Source organism: Canis lupus, chromosome 37, assembly GCF_011100685.1.
Source record: "Canis lupus familiaris isolate Mischka breed German Shepherd chromosome 37, alternate assembly UU_Cfam_GSD_1.0, whole genome shotgun sequence".
In the NCBI taxonomy this organism is placed as follows: domain Eukaryota; kingdom Metazoa; phylum Chordata; class Mammalia; order Carnivora; family Canidae; genus Canis; species Canis lupus.
Genome location: NC_049258.1, coordinates 11,075,102 through 11,090,465, shown reverse-complemented (window position 1 = coordinate 11,090,465; position 15,364 = coordinate 11,075,102). Strand labels below are relative to the sequence as shown.

At 41.0% G+C, this 15,364-nt stretch overlaps 2 protein-coding genes across 2 annotated transcripts in view; one reads left to right on the top strand and one right to left on the bottom strand.

The window, feature by feature from the left end:
• Positions 1–2,152: 2,152 nt before the first annotated feature.
• Positions 2,153–15,364, top strand: part of SUMO1 (small ubiquitin like modifier 1) — a 29,152-nt gene continuing 15,940 nt past the window's right edge. Inside the window, exon 1 of the mRNA NM_001252263.1 lies at positions 2,153–2,262. Within this exon, the coding sequence (NP_001239192.1) occupies positions 2,251–2,262 (12 nt within the window). The 5' untranslated portion in view covers positions 2,153–2,250. The remainder of the gene's footprint in view (positions 2,263–15,364) is intronic.
• The window catches only part of KIAA2012 (uncharacterized protein KIAA2012 homolog), a 130,067-nt gene continuing 125,609 nt past the window's right edge, over positions 10,907–15,364 (bottom strand). Inside the window, exon 23 of the mRNA XM_038585384.1 lies at positions 10,907–11,585. The gene's annotated coding sequence lies outside the window, so the exon portion shown is untranslated. The remainder of the gene's footprint in view (positions 11,586–15,364) is intronic.

Below are 15,364 nucleotides of genomic sequence, written 5' to 3'. Positions count from 1 at the left end.
TAATACAATTGCTGGGTCATGACAACTATAACAATTTGAGGAACTGTCAGAATATTTTCCAAAGCATCTTATTTTTATTTATTTGACTTTTAGAAACTTTATTTTCTGTCAACATTTTTTCCATTTGTTTGCCTTTGTGAAAGAGCAACTTAAGACCACTCAGTAGTTATTCCAACGCACTCAGCGGCCTGAGCAGTGGGAGCTGCAGACCAGGCTGCTCGGCAGGTTGAGCTCGCCAGTCTTCAGTAGGGAACTACTGAATAGGCACAGAGGGCAGAGGGCACCTGGATGCCATCAGACCAGTCTGCGCCTTCACACCTTGGGGTCATGACCTGAGCCGAAGACAGACACTTAACAGACTGAGCTGCCCAGGAACTCCTTATTGTGGTTTTATTTATTTATTTATTTATTTATTTATTTATTTATTTATTTATTTATTTATTTATTGTTTTTAAAAAGATTATTTATTTATTCATAGAGACACAGAGAGAGAGAGAGAGAGAGAGAGAGAGGCAGAGACACAGGCAGAGGGAGAAGCAGGCACCATGCAGAGAGCCAGGGTCTCCAGGAACACACCCTAGGCTGCAGGCGGCGCTAAACCGCTGGGCCACCGGGGCTGCCCCTTATTGTGGTTTTAATATGCATTTCTCTGATGGCTAATGATTGAACATCTTTTCACATTCATTTATCCGTTTGCATATCTTTTCACATTCATTTATCCGTTTGCATATCTTCTTAGGAGCAATGTGTATTCAGATCTTTTGCTCATTTAAAAATTGTCCTATTTATCTTTTTAGGATTGAATTGTAATAGTTCTTTATACATTCTGAATATTAGATCCTTATCAGATATGTTATGTGCAAATATTTTCTTCATTCTTTCTATTTTTTTCAACACAAAGGACTAAAGTTTTTAATTTTGATGACGTTTATTTACTTTTCTTTGGTTGCTTGTGTTCTTTTGCAACATATCTAGGAATCCATTGCCTAATCGAAGGTCAAGAAGATTTATGCCTATGTTTTCTCCTAATAGCTTTTCTTTTTAAGATTTTATTTATTTATTTAGGGAGAGAAGGTGCACGAAGGTGGGAGGGGCAGGGATAGAGGGAGAGAGAGAATCTCAAGCGGACTCCATGGTGAGCACAGACCGCCCAAGACGGGGCTTGATCTCACAACCCTGAGACCAAGACCTGAGCAAAATCAAGAGTCCCTTCATTAACTCACTGAGCGACCCACGTACCCCATCTCCTAAGTTTTACAGTTTTGGCTCTTACATTTAGGACTTTGATCCATGTAAAGTTAATTTTTCGTATGTTGTGAGGTAGCGAACTTGGGTTCAGTGTGTTGTGGGTGATTATCCAGTTGTCCCAGTAACATTTGTTGCGTATCTTTCACCTTTAAGTTGTCTTGATAGTCCAGTCGAAAAATTAATGTGTGTGAGGGTTTATTATTTCCAGAACCTCAATTCTATTTCATGGGTCTAGATCCTTCTCCTCTACCCTGATGCTCACAGGACCACCGTATTTCACAGAAGTCATCTAAGAACCATTCTTTATCTCACAGCCATTAATTCCAGGGTCTGAATTAATTAATTAATTAATTAATTAATAATTCTTCCCCACGGGTAAAAACTTTCCCAAGAATGTCTTTAATCCGTAGCCATCCAGATTGTGTCCCATGGGGTCGTTTGGTTTTGTTTTGCTTTTCTGAATAAAAATCAAGGTCACGTGTTAGGCGGGGAGGCCGCTTAACCAGAAGGTAGCTCTCAGGTCAACAGCACTAGAACCCCGTCGAATTTATCTGAGGAAGTTGACGAGCAAGGCCAGGAAGAGACGACAGAAATACCTCGGCTCAGCTTTCAAAGGCGCGCTGGGTGCCGGAGGCGCGGGGGGGCGGCTGCTCGTCAGTCTCCAAACACCGAGGCGGGAGGCCGGGACATTTCCGCCGGAGGCGACGCTCGGACGGAGGCGACAGGTCCAGGCCTCGACGGAGCTGAGGAGCCTGTGGGAACTGCCGGGAGCGACGGCCGGCGAAGCACCTCCGCGCCCCCCCGCTCCCCCCGTTTTCCCGCCGCGCCTTTCCTCCCCCCCTCCCGGGACGCGTAGCGGAAGTGACGCGACACGTAGCGGAAGTCCCTCCAGCCGCGGTGTTGTGCTGTGGGGAAGAGAGACGGATTTGTAAACCCCGGAGCGAGGTTCTGCCTACCCGAGGCCGCTGCGGTGCGGAGACCCTGGGTGAAGCCGCCGTCACCATGTCTGACCAGGTACCGGGGCGGGAGCGGTCCGATGGCCGTGGCCGAGGCCTTTCTCCGCCGGTCCGCTCGCCTCTCGGCTGGAGCCGGGGATGGAGACGCGGGGGAGGGGAGCGCGCCATGGGGGAGGGGGCGGCCGGTGGGGCCTCGGCCGGAGGGGGGGCGCGGTGGACTCGTGTCGGAGCCGCCGGGGCCTGCCGCGGGCCTCCGGGAGCCGCCCTGCTCCTCTCCGGGCCTGCTCATCACCCCCTGTGCCCCGGCGTCTCTGACGGAGGCCTCCCTCGAGTCGTTCCCCCCTTCTTTCTCCGGGGTCGACCAGGTGCAGGAGCCAGCTTCCACCTCCCCGAGAGGGGTCCCTGGGGAGCACGTCCGTCTCCCTGTCCCGGGGACCGGGTGCAGCAGCAGGGCCCTAGGCCCAGTTATGTAACGGGAGAGAATCCCAGCCCGGGAGGCTCTGTGGCCCTGAAAAGCGGGTGGACTCCACTTTTCGGTTCTCGGTGTCGAGCTAGTGCAGGAGTGGGGGCGTGGGGGGCGGGAGGCGTCTGGGGTTGCTGGGAACCTAAAAAGCTGCGCTTTCCTCTTTGGATTTGCTGCTAGGGCAGGGCCGTCGCCGCTCCGCTGAGGCTTTCCGTGCGGTGGTGCAGAGCTGTCGCCTCTTTTCTTGTACTTTCCCATTTCTTACTCGGGATTGGTTCCGCAACTCTCCAGTTGTAAGAGAGCACTCAGAATAACCGAGAAACAAAGTAGAGCGAAACTGCTAAGGCAACAGAAAGCGTTTGATCTGGGCATTAACCTCAAGCCGATACTTTTGAGGGAGAGGATGGGGAAAACTTGGGTGTATGTAGAGCAGTTGCATAATATTCACAGAAAGCTATTGTGGCAGAGCGCTTCGTCTCAGCGTTAGCATCAAGAATTTACTTGGGATTTGCACGCGATCTGCAGTGTTCAGTTTTGCTTGGTAAGTTTCTTCCTCACCCTTCTCTAGTCAAACCACGTTTATGGCTAGTTTTTGATTCATAACGTTTTTGTCTGGACTTCGTTTTGTTTGCTCAGATGACTAACTTTTGAAAGTCTTTTTTGGATCTTTTGTTTGTTTAGTGATAGTTATCTGGAAGACTTGTTTTTCATTCAACTCCATAATGCACTTGAACTTTTCAGTTTGACACAGTTACTCCCCAGGCTTCTAACTCGGTTCAGTTTAGTAACACTTGGCGAGAGTAAGCGAGGCTTGTGTGGATTTGTACTACGAGGCAAATGTACACTGGTATTTTTGAATCTTAACCATAATCTAGATTAGTTTTGGATGGATCTTCTTAACCAACAGTCTAGACTAATTCCCAAATTGGTATGGGAGTTATAAGTATGTCCCTGGGTAGTTGTTTACTTGGTTACCAGGGAGGAAAGAACAGGTGTAAATGCTTAGTTTCATCAGCCTTTTATTTTGATGTTAGGAGGCATGTTGAAATGTACTATAGCGTGATGAAAGAGCAATGTAAAGAAAGAATTACAAGCTAAATTGTAGAATTTATTGCTCCAGTTTGAATTTGTCATTAAGAGAGACATGAAAGAAGAAATAAGGGACTTAGTACCCGAACAGGTGGCCAGATGTTTTTTAGATGCTTTTCTAGAAGGTCCTCGAGGTCAAAACTATTTTCATGATAATACTAGGAATTGTCTTTTTATTCTCATTCTTTCAGGAGTGTTCAGTGATGTCTTCTGGACACTAACATGACCTATCACAACAGATTGAAGTGTAGAAGCAGATGTGAAAATCCAGCTGCTTTCTATTAAGCCAAACATTAAAGAGCTTTGCAAAAATGCAAAGTAGTATTGTTCTCACTGGTTTTGAAAAATATTTTCAATAAAAATGTTTTCTACTAATACATAATGGATTTATTGTTACTTTTGAATGAATTAATGAAACGTAAAACATTTCTCAGTTTCAGTATCTAATACTGTAAATCTCTATAAATATGACCAACCTGATGAAAGCTTTAGGGGGTTCTAAATAATTTCTAAGAGTGTAAAAGAGTCATGAGACCAAAAAATTTGAGAACTGTTGCTCCCGTCTGTTTGACCAGCAACATTATTAATAATCAAGATCCAGTACAATTTCAGTGTTGGGTGTTAAGTATGTAAAGTGGTGTGAAGCTGAACTCTTACCCTTAAGAGGCTTATGAGCAAGAGTAAGAATCTCAAGTTATTACTTTGCAGTATCAACAGCATGAGACTCAACCACTGTCCCTAAAAGACAGTATTAACTTAAACCAAGTTCTTTTAGAAGGATGCGTTTTCTGAGGCACCGCTCAGAAGTTTGTTGTTTGGTTGTTTGGTGCTAAGATATTGCAGTTGAATTTTAGGTTTAAAAATAGGTGGACATTAAAATAAAGACTTGAGTTGCTGGATTCTCCATTGATTAGTGAAAATATTGTTTTGTGAATTTGAAATACTTCGTTATAATTCTGACAATGCCAGCATTATCTAGTGGATTTGTGAACCATTACTGAATAATCCTCTAAAACAGGTTCTTTTTTTTTTAAAAGATTTTATTTATTTATTCATGAGAGACACACTCACAAACACACACACACACACACACACACACACACACACACAGAGAGGCAGAGACACAGGCAGAGGGAGATGCAGGCTCCATGCAGGGAGCTTGATGTGGGACTCCAGGATCACGCCCTGGACTGAAGGTGGCACTAAACCGCTGAGCCACCCGGGCTACCCTCTAAAACTTTGGGTTCTAAACCCAAAGTTCATGGACCCTAAGGGCTGAAAATCCATTGAAACTATATGGAGTGTTTTGTGAGTATTTGTACATGCATTTTTTTTTATTTGTTTTATTTATTATTTTTATTGTTTTTTTAAAGAGAGAAAGGACCCATAGCTTTCATCAGAGGTACATGATCCCTCAGAAAGAATAAAGACTAGCCTTTAACCAGTAGTAGATCTCATTGGGTGCTCTCCTTTAACCTGATCTCACCTTGCAGCAAATCTGAGCACTTACATAGAACCAGAAGCTTACTATCAGAATGGGTATGGGTAATTTGTTCCAATATTTTCCCTTTTTTCCCTATATTCAGGTTTATAGTGGTCCCCCAAGCTTCTCTCCCATGCCCAAATCATTAAAGGCAGCATGAACTTAATCTCTTTAATTCAGGTCTGTTAATTTGTAATAATTGGGTGACTGATTTACTTGAAATTCTAACTGAATCTGTTGTGAGCAGGTTCACTCTCCCCACCCCCACCTCAGAGTCTGAATGATTTTCTTTCATGTTCTTTTAGTCAAGGATTTGGAAGCATTGTGTAATTCTGGTTATCTGTTGGTACCTTACAAACTACTTCAAAACTTAGTGACTTAAAAAAAAAAAAAACAAAAAAAAAACAAAAAAAAACCCCAAAACTTAGTGACTTAAATCAACGCTTTTATATTTTGCTCCTATATCTGCAATTTGGTCAGGGTTCTGTGGGCTAGACCTACCACTGCTCCTTGGTGTGTGGGGCCTCAGCTGGGATTATATGGTAGGGGGCTGAAATGGATGGGCTCTTCATAAAGTCCCAGAGCCTCTCTGAGTGATTTCATCATGTGTTTTGTTCAGCATAGGGACTCCAGAATATTGATCTGTGGCAGCTCGGCTAACAAGAGAGTGAATGTTTCCAGAGAACCCTGGGTGGAAACCTCAAGCTTCCTAGGACGTAGCCTTGGAGGTCACCTCTGCATTCTGTTGGTTAGGCAGATCACTAAGGCCGGCCCAGATTCAAGGGAGAGGCATTTATTTATTTATTTTGGGAATATAATTGACCAGCAGCATTGACCAGCGGGTCCCTTTTACTCTTGGCACCCACAGCCACCCCCTCAAAGGGGTGATTTTTGGTCTAAGGTCTGAAGAGCTTTTTTCGAATGACACAAGAGATGCTTTGAGGAGGGGGTGACGAGAAAGGTTCAAGTATGAATAAGAATCCTGCGAAGTTCAAAGTCAGGGAAGAACCCCCAGTGGAAAGGACACCCAGACAGGTCGCCGTCTTGCTCCAGGTATACAGCATAAAGATTTGATATTTGTGTATATATTGTGAAATGATCACCACAGTATATCTAGTTAACATCTATCACCACACAATTTTTTTTCTTGTAACGAGAACTTAAGATGTAATCTCTTAGCAATTTTCAAATATGCAATATAGTATTATTAACTAGTCAACAATGGAACGGCATTTAGGCTTCATCTCAATAGGAAGAGTAACAAAGAATTTATGGTTATTTTTACCACATTAATGGTATTTCTTCTGTCAGGATAGCATTATTCCTTGCAATATTCTTTATATCTTCTTTGTTGCTGATGTTTACTGATCTTACCAACTGTTAGCTTGAGATAGCAGGAGAAGATGATGAATTATTAGAATTTATAATTATGTATACTACTATTTATATCACATAGTAAGATTGGTAAACTGTAGCTATGACTTGAGCATGTAGTTAGCGATACAGTGAGCATTCCATTGGAATGCTGGGAGAGGATTAATACAGTGTCTCTTCTCTCTGATAGATATATAAGGTGCTGCTAGTGGATGTTGCAAACATATAGGTTATAATAAAACATTGCAAATAAAATGTCACCTAAACAATATTTAATAGTATTTTGAAAACTGAGTATGATTGTTAAGGTTGGAGTATTCATGAAGTTTAGCTGAGTAGTTCAGATTCAAACTATAAAGACAAATATGTCTTCATACCTGTTAGCCTCCTTAGCAGTTAGAATGTCTCTTTTATATTAGCAACAGTAGAGCCTGGGATAACCTCATTGACTAGGATACAGCCAGCAAAGCTGAGACTGTTTCTACTGTAGCTTTTATATATAATGTTACAATAATTATTTACTTAAGTGTCTTTTTCTTTTTTTTTTTTTTTTAAGATTTTATTTATTTATTCATAGACACAGAGAGAGGCAGAAACAGGCTCCATGCAGGGAGCCCGATGTGGGACTCGATCCTGGGTCTCCAGGATCACACCCCAGGCTGCAGGTGGTGCCAAACTGCTGTGCGACTGGGGCTGCCCTTAAGTGTCTTTTTCTATTAGAGTGCTTTTGAGGGTCAGGAATCAGGCTTTATTTATCCTTTCTTCCTGAAGTGCGTAGCACAGTAACTGGATACTTAGTAAGTTTTTGAAGGAATGAGTGTTCAGATTCATTCATTTAACATGTATTTATTGAATGTCAATATGTACTAGGCACCTCAGAGGCCCTAAATTGGAAGGCTGCCTCAAAAACTTGAAGCAGCTGGTATCTTCTCCTCCTCTTTCAGCCTCCATGATGTTCTGTTATTGAGGAAGGATTGGTTGTCAGAATAGTTTTCCTTTTATGATGTTTTTACATTCCTTCTTGATATTTATTTCTATTATCACTAGACCTGGTAACTTTAAGATCAAATCATTTACTTCCAGGACATTGAGATAGTTATGGATAATTTTCTCTAAGATAGGTTTAGTATCCCATTTAAGAATTTTCTGTAAAGTGATTTTGGGGAGGTAGTTTTCTAATACTCTGCTTCTTTAAAAGTCATGTGGTGTGTTCACACATATATTATTGAGCACCTTTTATAGTTAAATTAAAAAAAAATTGTTTGGGATCCCTGGGTGGCGCAGCGGTTTAGCGCCTGCCTTTGGCCCAGGGCGCGATCCTGGAGACCCGGGATCGAATCCCACGTCAGGCTCCCGGTGCATGGAGCCTGCTTCTCCCTCTGCCTATGTCTCTGCCTCTCTCTCTCTGTGTGTGACTATCATAAATAAACAAATAAAAAAAATTTAAAAAAATTGTTTTAAGTAATCTCTATACCCAATGTGGGCTTTGAACTCATGACATGGAGATCAAGGGTTGCCTGTTCTTCTAACTCAGCCAGTTAACGGTGCCCCCTTTCTTTTACAGTTTATTTTATTTATTTATTTATTTATTTATTTATTTACTTACTTACTTACTTATTTTTTATTTATTTATTTTAAAAAAGGTTTTATTTATTCATGAGAGACTCAGAGAGAAAAAGAGAGAGAGAGAGAGAGAGAGTGAGAAGCAGAGACAGGCAGAGGGAGAAGGAGGCTCCACGCAGGGAGCCTGATGTGGGACTCGATTCATGGTCTCCAGGATCAGGCCCTGGGCTGAAGGCGGCGCTAAACCGCTGAGCCACCGGGCTGCCCTACTTTTACAGTTTAAATTGTGAATATTCCTGCCACATAACTTCAGTTTATTTAAAGATGTGTTGTATTTATTACACTTTTCTTTTGACCATTATTTTTGCATTTGATTACCCTTTACTGAGCTAATGAGAATCTGAAGCAAAAGTGGAGTTCTGTTTGCTGGCCTCTGTCCTCAATATCTAGGCCCACTGATTTTTCATGGTTTCACCAAAGATTAATATATGTATCAAAAAGTGCACATAATGGGATGCCTGGATGGCTCAGTGGTTGAGAGTCTGCCTTTGGCTCGGGTTGTGATCCTTGGGTCCTGGGATTGAGTTCTGCATCAGGCTCCCTGTGGGGAGCCTGCTTCTCCCTCTGCCTATGTCTGTGTCTCTGATGAATAAATAAATAAAATCTTTTAAAAAAAGTGCACATAAATGTACAGTTTGCTGAATTTTCACAAAGTGATATCACATCCGTGCAGCCAGTAGACAGATTAAGAATTAATGCCCTGGGACACCTGGGTGGCTCAGCGGTTGAGTGCTTGCCTTCAGCTCAGGATGTGACCAGGATGGAGTCCCACATTGGGCTCCCTGTATGGAGCCTGCGTCTCCCTCTGCTTATGTGTCTGTGTCTCTCGTGAATAAGTAAATAAAATCCTTAAAATAAATAAAATAAACTATTAAAAAAAAAAAGAATTACTGCCCTGACTACTAATTAGATTAGTTTGCCGTTACAGCGTTAGGTAAATAGAGTCATATGGTGTATACTTCTGTGTGTGACTTATTCTGTTCAGCCTTGTTTGGAGATTTGTCTATATTGTGTGTAGTTGTACGCTGTTAAATTACATTGCTAAATTGTATTCCATTGTGTGATTGTGCCACAATTTATCCATTCTGTTTTTGATGTATATTGAGGTAGTTTTCTAGGTTCTGTTTTTAATATAAGGCAAATGATACCTATTTACAGCACCTTCTATGTCTGTTTGGATTTCCTTTGGGTTGAGTAACAGAAAACCTGATGTATAGTATGTTAAATAAGTCTCAGTTTTTCTCATGAAACAAGAAGTCTAGACATAAGTAGTTCAGGGCTACTAAGACAGCTCCACAATGCCTTCATACCCCTTTCTCCCCCATCCATAACAGATGTCTTCACTCTCATGCCTGTCTCCTGTGGGCATAAAGAGGTTACTTTGTGTCTTTGTTCCAGGCAGGAGAAAGGGATGGAGTAAAGGGAAAAAGTAGGTGCCAACAAAAAGTCTATCACCTTTTATCTCCTTGGCGGACACTATGTCATGTGGCCATAAGAGAAGCTGGGCAAATCTAGGCTCCACTGTATAAGGAAAAGGGGGAAAAAGGATGTTGGGTAGGTAATTAACAATGTCTGCCATACCTCTAAATCTGTTTGCTGAGACTTTTGTATGCAGTCAAGCCATTTGTTCTTGGCTTTGCGTAGGTCCATAGTCTAGGCTCAAAGAGTAGTTTACACAACCAGTGAGATTTTCAATTATAATTTTTAGTTCCTGAGAAATTTCATATCTAGTGTTTAACCCCAATTCTAGGGTTGAATATAAATTTGCAAAAGATCTGGAGTCTGGACAGCTTGACTTAAGCCTTGAAATTAAGTCTGGTTGGTTCCATTCCAAATCTCTAGTACTGTGTCTTAAGTTTAAATGTACACAGCATGAAGCTGAAAGCATGTGTATTTTGTGTTTTTAGGATTGTAATTTTATTGTAATTTGGGTTTTGAATATTTTAGTAACAGATGTTAAGTATTATAATTACCCAACTTAATTACCCATATTGAACTTTCTTCATTAGGAATATGGAATATATATATATATATATATATAATACATATGTCTTATATATATTTTTTATTCATGAGAGACACAGAGAGAGAGAGAGAGGCAGAGATACAGGCAGAGGGAGAAGCAGGATCCATGCAGGGAGCCCAATGCAGGACTCGATCCCGGGATTCCAGGACCACTCCCTGGGCTGAAGGCAGGTTTCTCAACCGCTGAGCCACCCAGGCGTCCCTCTCCCTCATATTTTGAAGGCAATCCCAGACATTATATAATTTCATCTGTAAATCTTTCAGTTTCATCTGTAAATCTCCATCTCTAAATAGAAAGACTTTTTCTTTAAATAATATTATTATTACACCTTACATAATGAACAGATCTGTTAATGTCATCAAATGAGAATCTTTGTTCTGGGGTTTCCCTAGGATACCCATCCCCCAGCCCTGCAAGAATGAACAATTCTTGTATAGCTGAAGGGTCATTGACAGATTGGAGGTAGTTAAGTGTGATGTTCCCTTCATGTGATTAAGTAGTCAACATACTGGTTGCCAAAGCTGCTGCCGCCGCCTTTTTTTTCTTTTTATTGCCAATACTTTTTTTTTTTTTAAGATTTTATTTATTTATTCATGAGAGAGACACAGAGAGTGAGAGAGGCAGAGACACAGGCAGAGGGAGAAGCAGAGGAAGAAGCAGGCCCCATGCGGGGAGCCTGATGTGGGACTGGATCCCGGTCTCCAGGATGAATCATGCCCTGGCCTGAAGGTGGCGCTAAACCACTGAGCCCCCCGGGCTGCCCCAAATGCCAATACTTCTAAGCAAAGTTCTTGTTCTTTTGACTTTGAAATGGCACAGTAAAATTCTTCTCATGAATTTTGTACATTTGTTGGGTTTTCTGTTCTTTCCAGTCTAGTTCTCTTTCCAAATTCGGCCATCTTCTATTTCCACGCTGTTCCCTCTATGTCTTGGAAAGAAGAGTTGATAGTGCCTGGTGCCTGATAAATTCCTTTACCATTCCAGTTACCATGATTGAGGCCCTGGCTGACAGACCTGAAAATTTAGAGGCTTTTGGTTCCTCTCTTTGATCTTGTACATATAGTTACTTTTCTTTCCATTACCAGCTTCTTCCTTTCCAATCAAATCATCCAGCCCTCTCTGGGATTCAGTTTTCTCTGATGACCTAGTGTCCCAGACCCAGTGCTGAATGAATGCTTTCACTGTTTTGTAACTAGTGTGCCATACCATTCTGTATTGGTTGCTTTTTTCAGGGGAGAGGAGGAAAGAAGACATACAAAAGACACTGAGAACACTGGAGACGATCTTTGGCCTTTTTTGTTCAAGATCTTCTCATTTTTCAGACTAGTCAAAAGAAAAAAAGATAGTACATGGAAAATTGGATGACTGTATTAGGCAAGCATGAAGCTATTAAACAAATGGTACACATGACATTGCCCTGGTGCTTCAGAGTTGAGAAGAGATCACCAAAATGTAGTGACTAGGATATGATTTTTTTTTGGAAATTCCATATCCTAGTTGTTCACATGTTCTTATGCAATTGAAGTGAATTATCTTTTATTTCCAACTGTGAATATAAAAACCTGAAAGGATTTTTGTTTGGACTGACTATTGTATATAGTAGAAGTATGAAGCATTAGTAAGATTTTGTGGTATGATACAGAAAATAATGTTAATTCAACAAGCTTTAAATTATTGCCTAGTATTTGCCTGGCATTATAGAGATTATAAAGATGAAAAAACTTGGGTCCTCTCCCAAGTCAAGACAAAACTATCATAGAAAACATTAATTTATTTAACAAACATATTGAATATTTTCAAAGTACCTAACATTGTGCTTGATCAGAAATATAGCGAAGAGTAAAAAGTATAGTGGTGAGGATCTCAATCTGGTAGAAGATACAGATACGCAAATGTGTGGTTATTAAAGAGAAAAGTAAGCATTATTGGAATGTTGCAGAAAGTGATTGGAGAACATTTTGTAGGAAGTGATGCCTGAGTGATATTGAAAGGGAGGTAGGTTAAGAAAGCAGAGATGATTAACGTGTACGGAGATGGTGGAGATAAGATAGAGGGTGTCATGTGTAAGGAATTGTAGATAGTTCAATATGGCTAGAGCAAAGGCTATTATTAGCATGAGAGGTAGGAGAGTAAGACTAAATTGGTAGGTAGGGACCAGTACATGAAGGATCAGTGTTATGCTAAGGAAGCTGAACTTAACATTCTGTCTTGAAGATTCTGGGCAAATCAGATTGCATTTTAGAGAGATGGTTCTGGTGTTAGTTTGGAGAATTGAAGGGAGGAAGATTGGGGGAATCTGTTGCAGTGATAATGAGCAACAATGAGTATCTGACATAAGGCAGTGGAATGGAGAAGAATAAACTTGAGAGCCATCAAGAGATAACATTGTCAGAATGTTGAATGATCCAGTGTGAGATTTAAGAGAGGAAGACTAGCCAAAGATGACACTTAGATTCTGTTTTGGGCATTTGACTGTACGGTAACCATTTATTGCAATTGGGAATCCAAGATGAATTGTTTTTTGTTTTTTATTGTGATTTTCAGAAGGGGAGTTAAAACTAACAGAGGAGTTAGAGATAATGCATTCAATTTTAGATACTTATATTCAGGTACCAATGGGACATCGAGAGTTGAGATGGTCAAGTACTTGGATAAATGAGTGTAAAACTCAGAAAAATTGTCCAGTTGGAGAGGATGACTGTGAGTCATTAGTACCTAAAAGTAGTTGGAATCATGGGTCATCTAAGAAAACAAGGCAGAGGGGATCTCTGGGTGGCACAGTGGTTTGGCGCCTGCCTTTGGCCCAGGGCGCGATCCTGGAGACCCAGGATCGAATCCCATGTCTGGCTCCTAGTGTATGGAGCCTGCTTCTCCCTCTGCCTGTGTCTCTGCCTCTCTCTCTCTCTCTCTCTCTCTCTCTCTCTGTAACTATCATAAATAAAAAATTAAAAGGAAAAAAAAGGATTCTTTAAAAAAAAAAAAAAGAAAACAAGGCAGAGGATTGAGGACATGGAATCCAGAGGACCCCAGCATTTAAGGAAATAGTCAAGATGAGGGAATGGAATCTTGGAGGCCAAAGGTAGAGAGTTTCCAAGGAAGAAGTCATTAGTGTCTATTGCGTTAGAATTAAAAATGAAACTTGAAGTTGTCTGATGGATTTAGCAATAAGGAGTCGAACAGGTAACCTTGGTGAGAGCAGTGTCAAGTAGAATGGTAAGGTATAAACCAGATTATAGTGGGTTAAGGGTGAAAGTGGAGACAGTTAATGCTAAGTTCTCTTTTAAGAAGTTTGAAGAAAAAGATGAGGACAACAACTAGAGAAGATGGTTGCAGAGGGAATATTTTAGAATTGAGAATAAATGCCATGAAAGATATGAATAAATTGCAAATATGAACAGTAAAGGAAAATATTAGTCCCAGTTGGAAGGTTGGGGGGTGCTTTGGTTCCTGGAAGAGTTTTTTTTTTTTTTTTAAGATTTTATTTATTCATGAGAGACACACACACAGAGAGAGAGGCAGAGACACAGCAGAGGGAGAAACAGGCTCCATGCAGGGAGCCGGATGTGGGACTTGATCCCCGGACCGCGGGATCACAACCTGAGCCAAAGGCAGATGCACAACCGGGTGTCCCATGGAAGAGTATTTTTTAAATACTGGTCTTCAAATGATGTGTGGGATGTGAGGTGATTTCAGGAGAGGTTCAGGGAGGATATATAGTCTAGGTAGGTAAAGGAAACAGAGACCACAGAGGGCTGAAGGTGGAAGAATGCTAGTAGACATATTGGAGGGAACAGCAAATAGTCCAGTTTAACTGAATCCTCAGGTTTGTAAAGAAAGTGGTGAGGGAAAAATGAGACTTGACTTTGGTAATGGAGGAACTGAATTGGGTGCTGTGGGGTTTGCTTCTAGGCCTTAAAGTACTGGGAGCTATTAATGCTTTTTGCTAGAGGTTGTTGTGCAATTAGAGAAGCTGTGCTTTTTAGAAAAGCAGTGTGGACGAGGGATCGGAGGAGGGGAAGGAACTCTTTTGTCCTTGAGTAGCCTCTATAGCTATCTTAGAAACTGGAGCAAAATCACTCCCATTGTGCTGATGAATTGCTGCTGGGTGAGGGTTTTCCTCCTTTGTTTTAATTCAAACAATAGCTTCCTAACACCCCTTTTCCTCTCAGTTTTAAAGAGAACTCGGTTTCATTGCTCTTTATTGCTCTTCACTGCATGGAATAAGCTGTCCTTACCTTCTCTAGATACTTAAAGGAAGAAGCAACTGTTTACTATGAATATAAATTCATAGAAATGTGGTGGTGAGACTGAGGACATTCTTCTAGTTTTCAGGTGAAATACTGTCTCACTAAAGGTTCATTTTGTCTGCTACCCTAATATGCAGTAGTCAGCAAATGTTGAAGGTACTGCAGAATGAAAAACAGGCAAGGATTTACACTAACAAAGTCAGTTCTGTTGTCTAAGCATTTCCGTGGACTCTATCCTGTATCTTAAAGTTAAAAGCTCCTTGTAGTTTATATGTTCTGTTAAATTTTGAATGTTGAAGAATTTTAGTTTTAAGTTACTGGCATGAGTTACACAGGTAATATGGCTCTGTTATTTTACTTGTAAAATACAATATAGTTGGTTATATTCTTAAATTATGTGTTTGAACAAACGAGTATATATTTAAATAAGTGGCTAATTTTGTGGTCAAACTAAGGTAAGGTACACAGGAAAGCTACTACTTTTGAAACATTACTGAGAGAAATTATCCACGTTACCTCCTTTAGTAAAACGGCTTGCTTTTCTTAGCTACTAGTGGCTAAGAAATGTAGCCACTAGTAGCTAATGTAGTAGTTAATGGAATTAACTACTTATTCTATTCATTTTCATTTCAATATCTCTTCATTTGAAATTATTTTATAGCCCTCTTCTCTCTCTGAATTTTGTCTCCTCTTTCCTTTTCCTGCCTACTCTGTACTTTTTACTTATTACACTTATTCCCCTAAGTTTTTTCAGCCAAGGCTAATCTTTGTTTGTTCGTTCGTTTGTTCATTCATTCATTCATTCATCCGAGGCACAGAGAGTGAGCGGCAGAGAAACAGGCAGAGGGCGAAGCA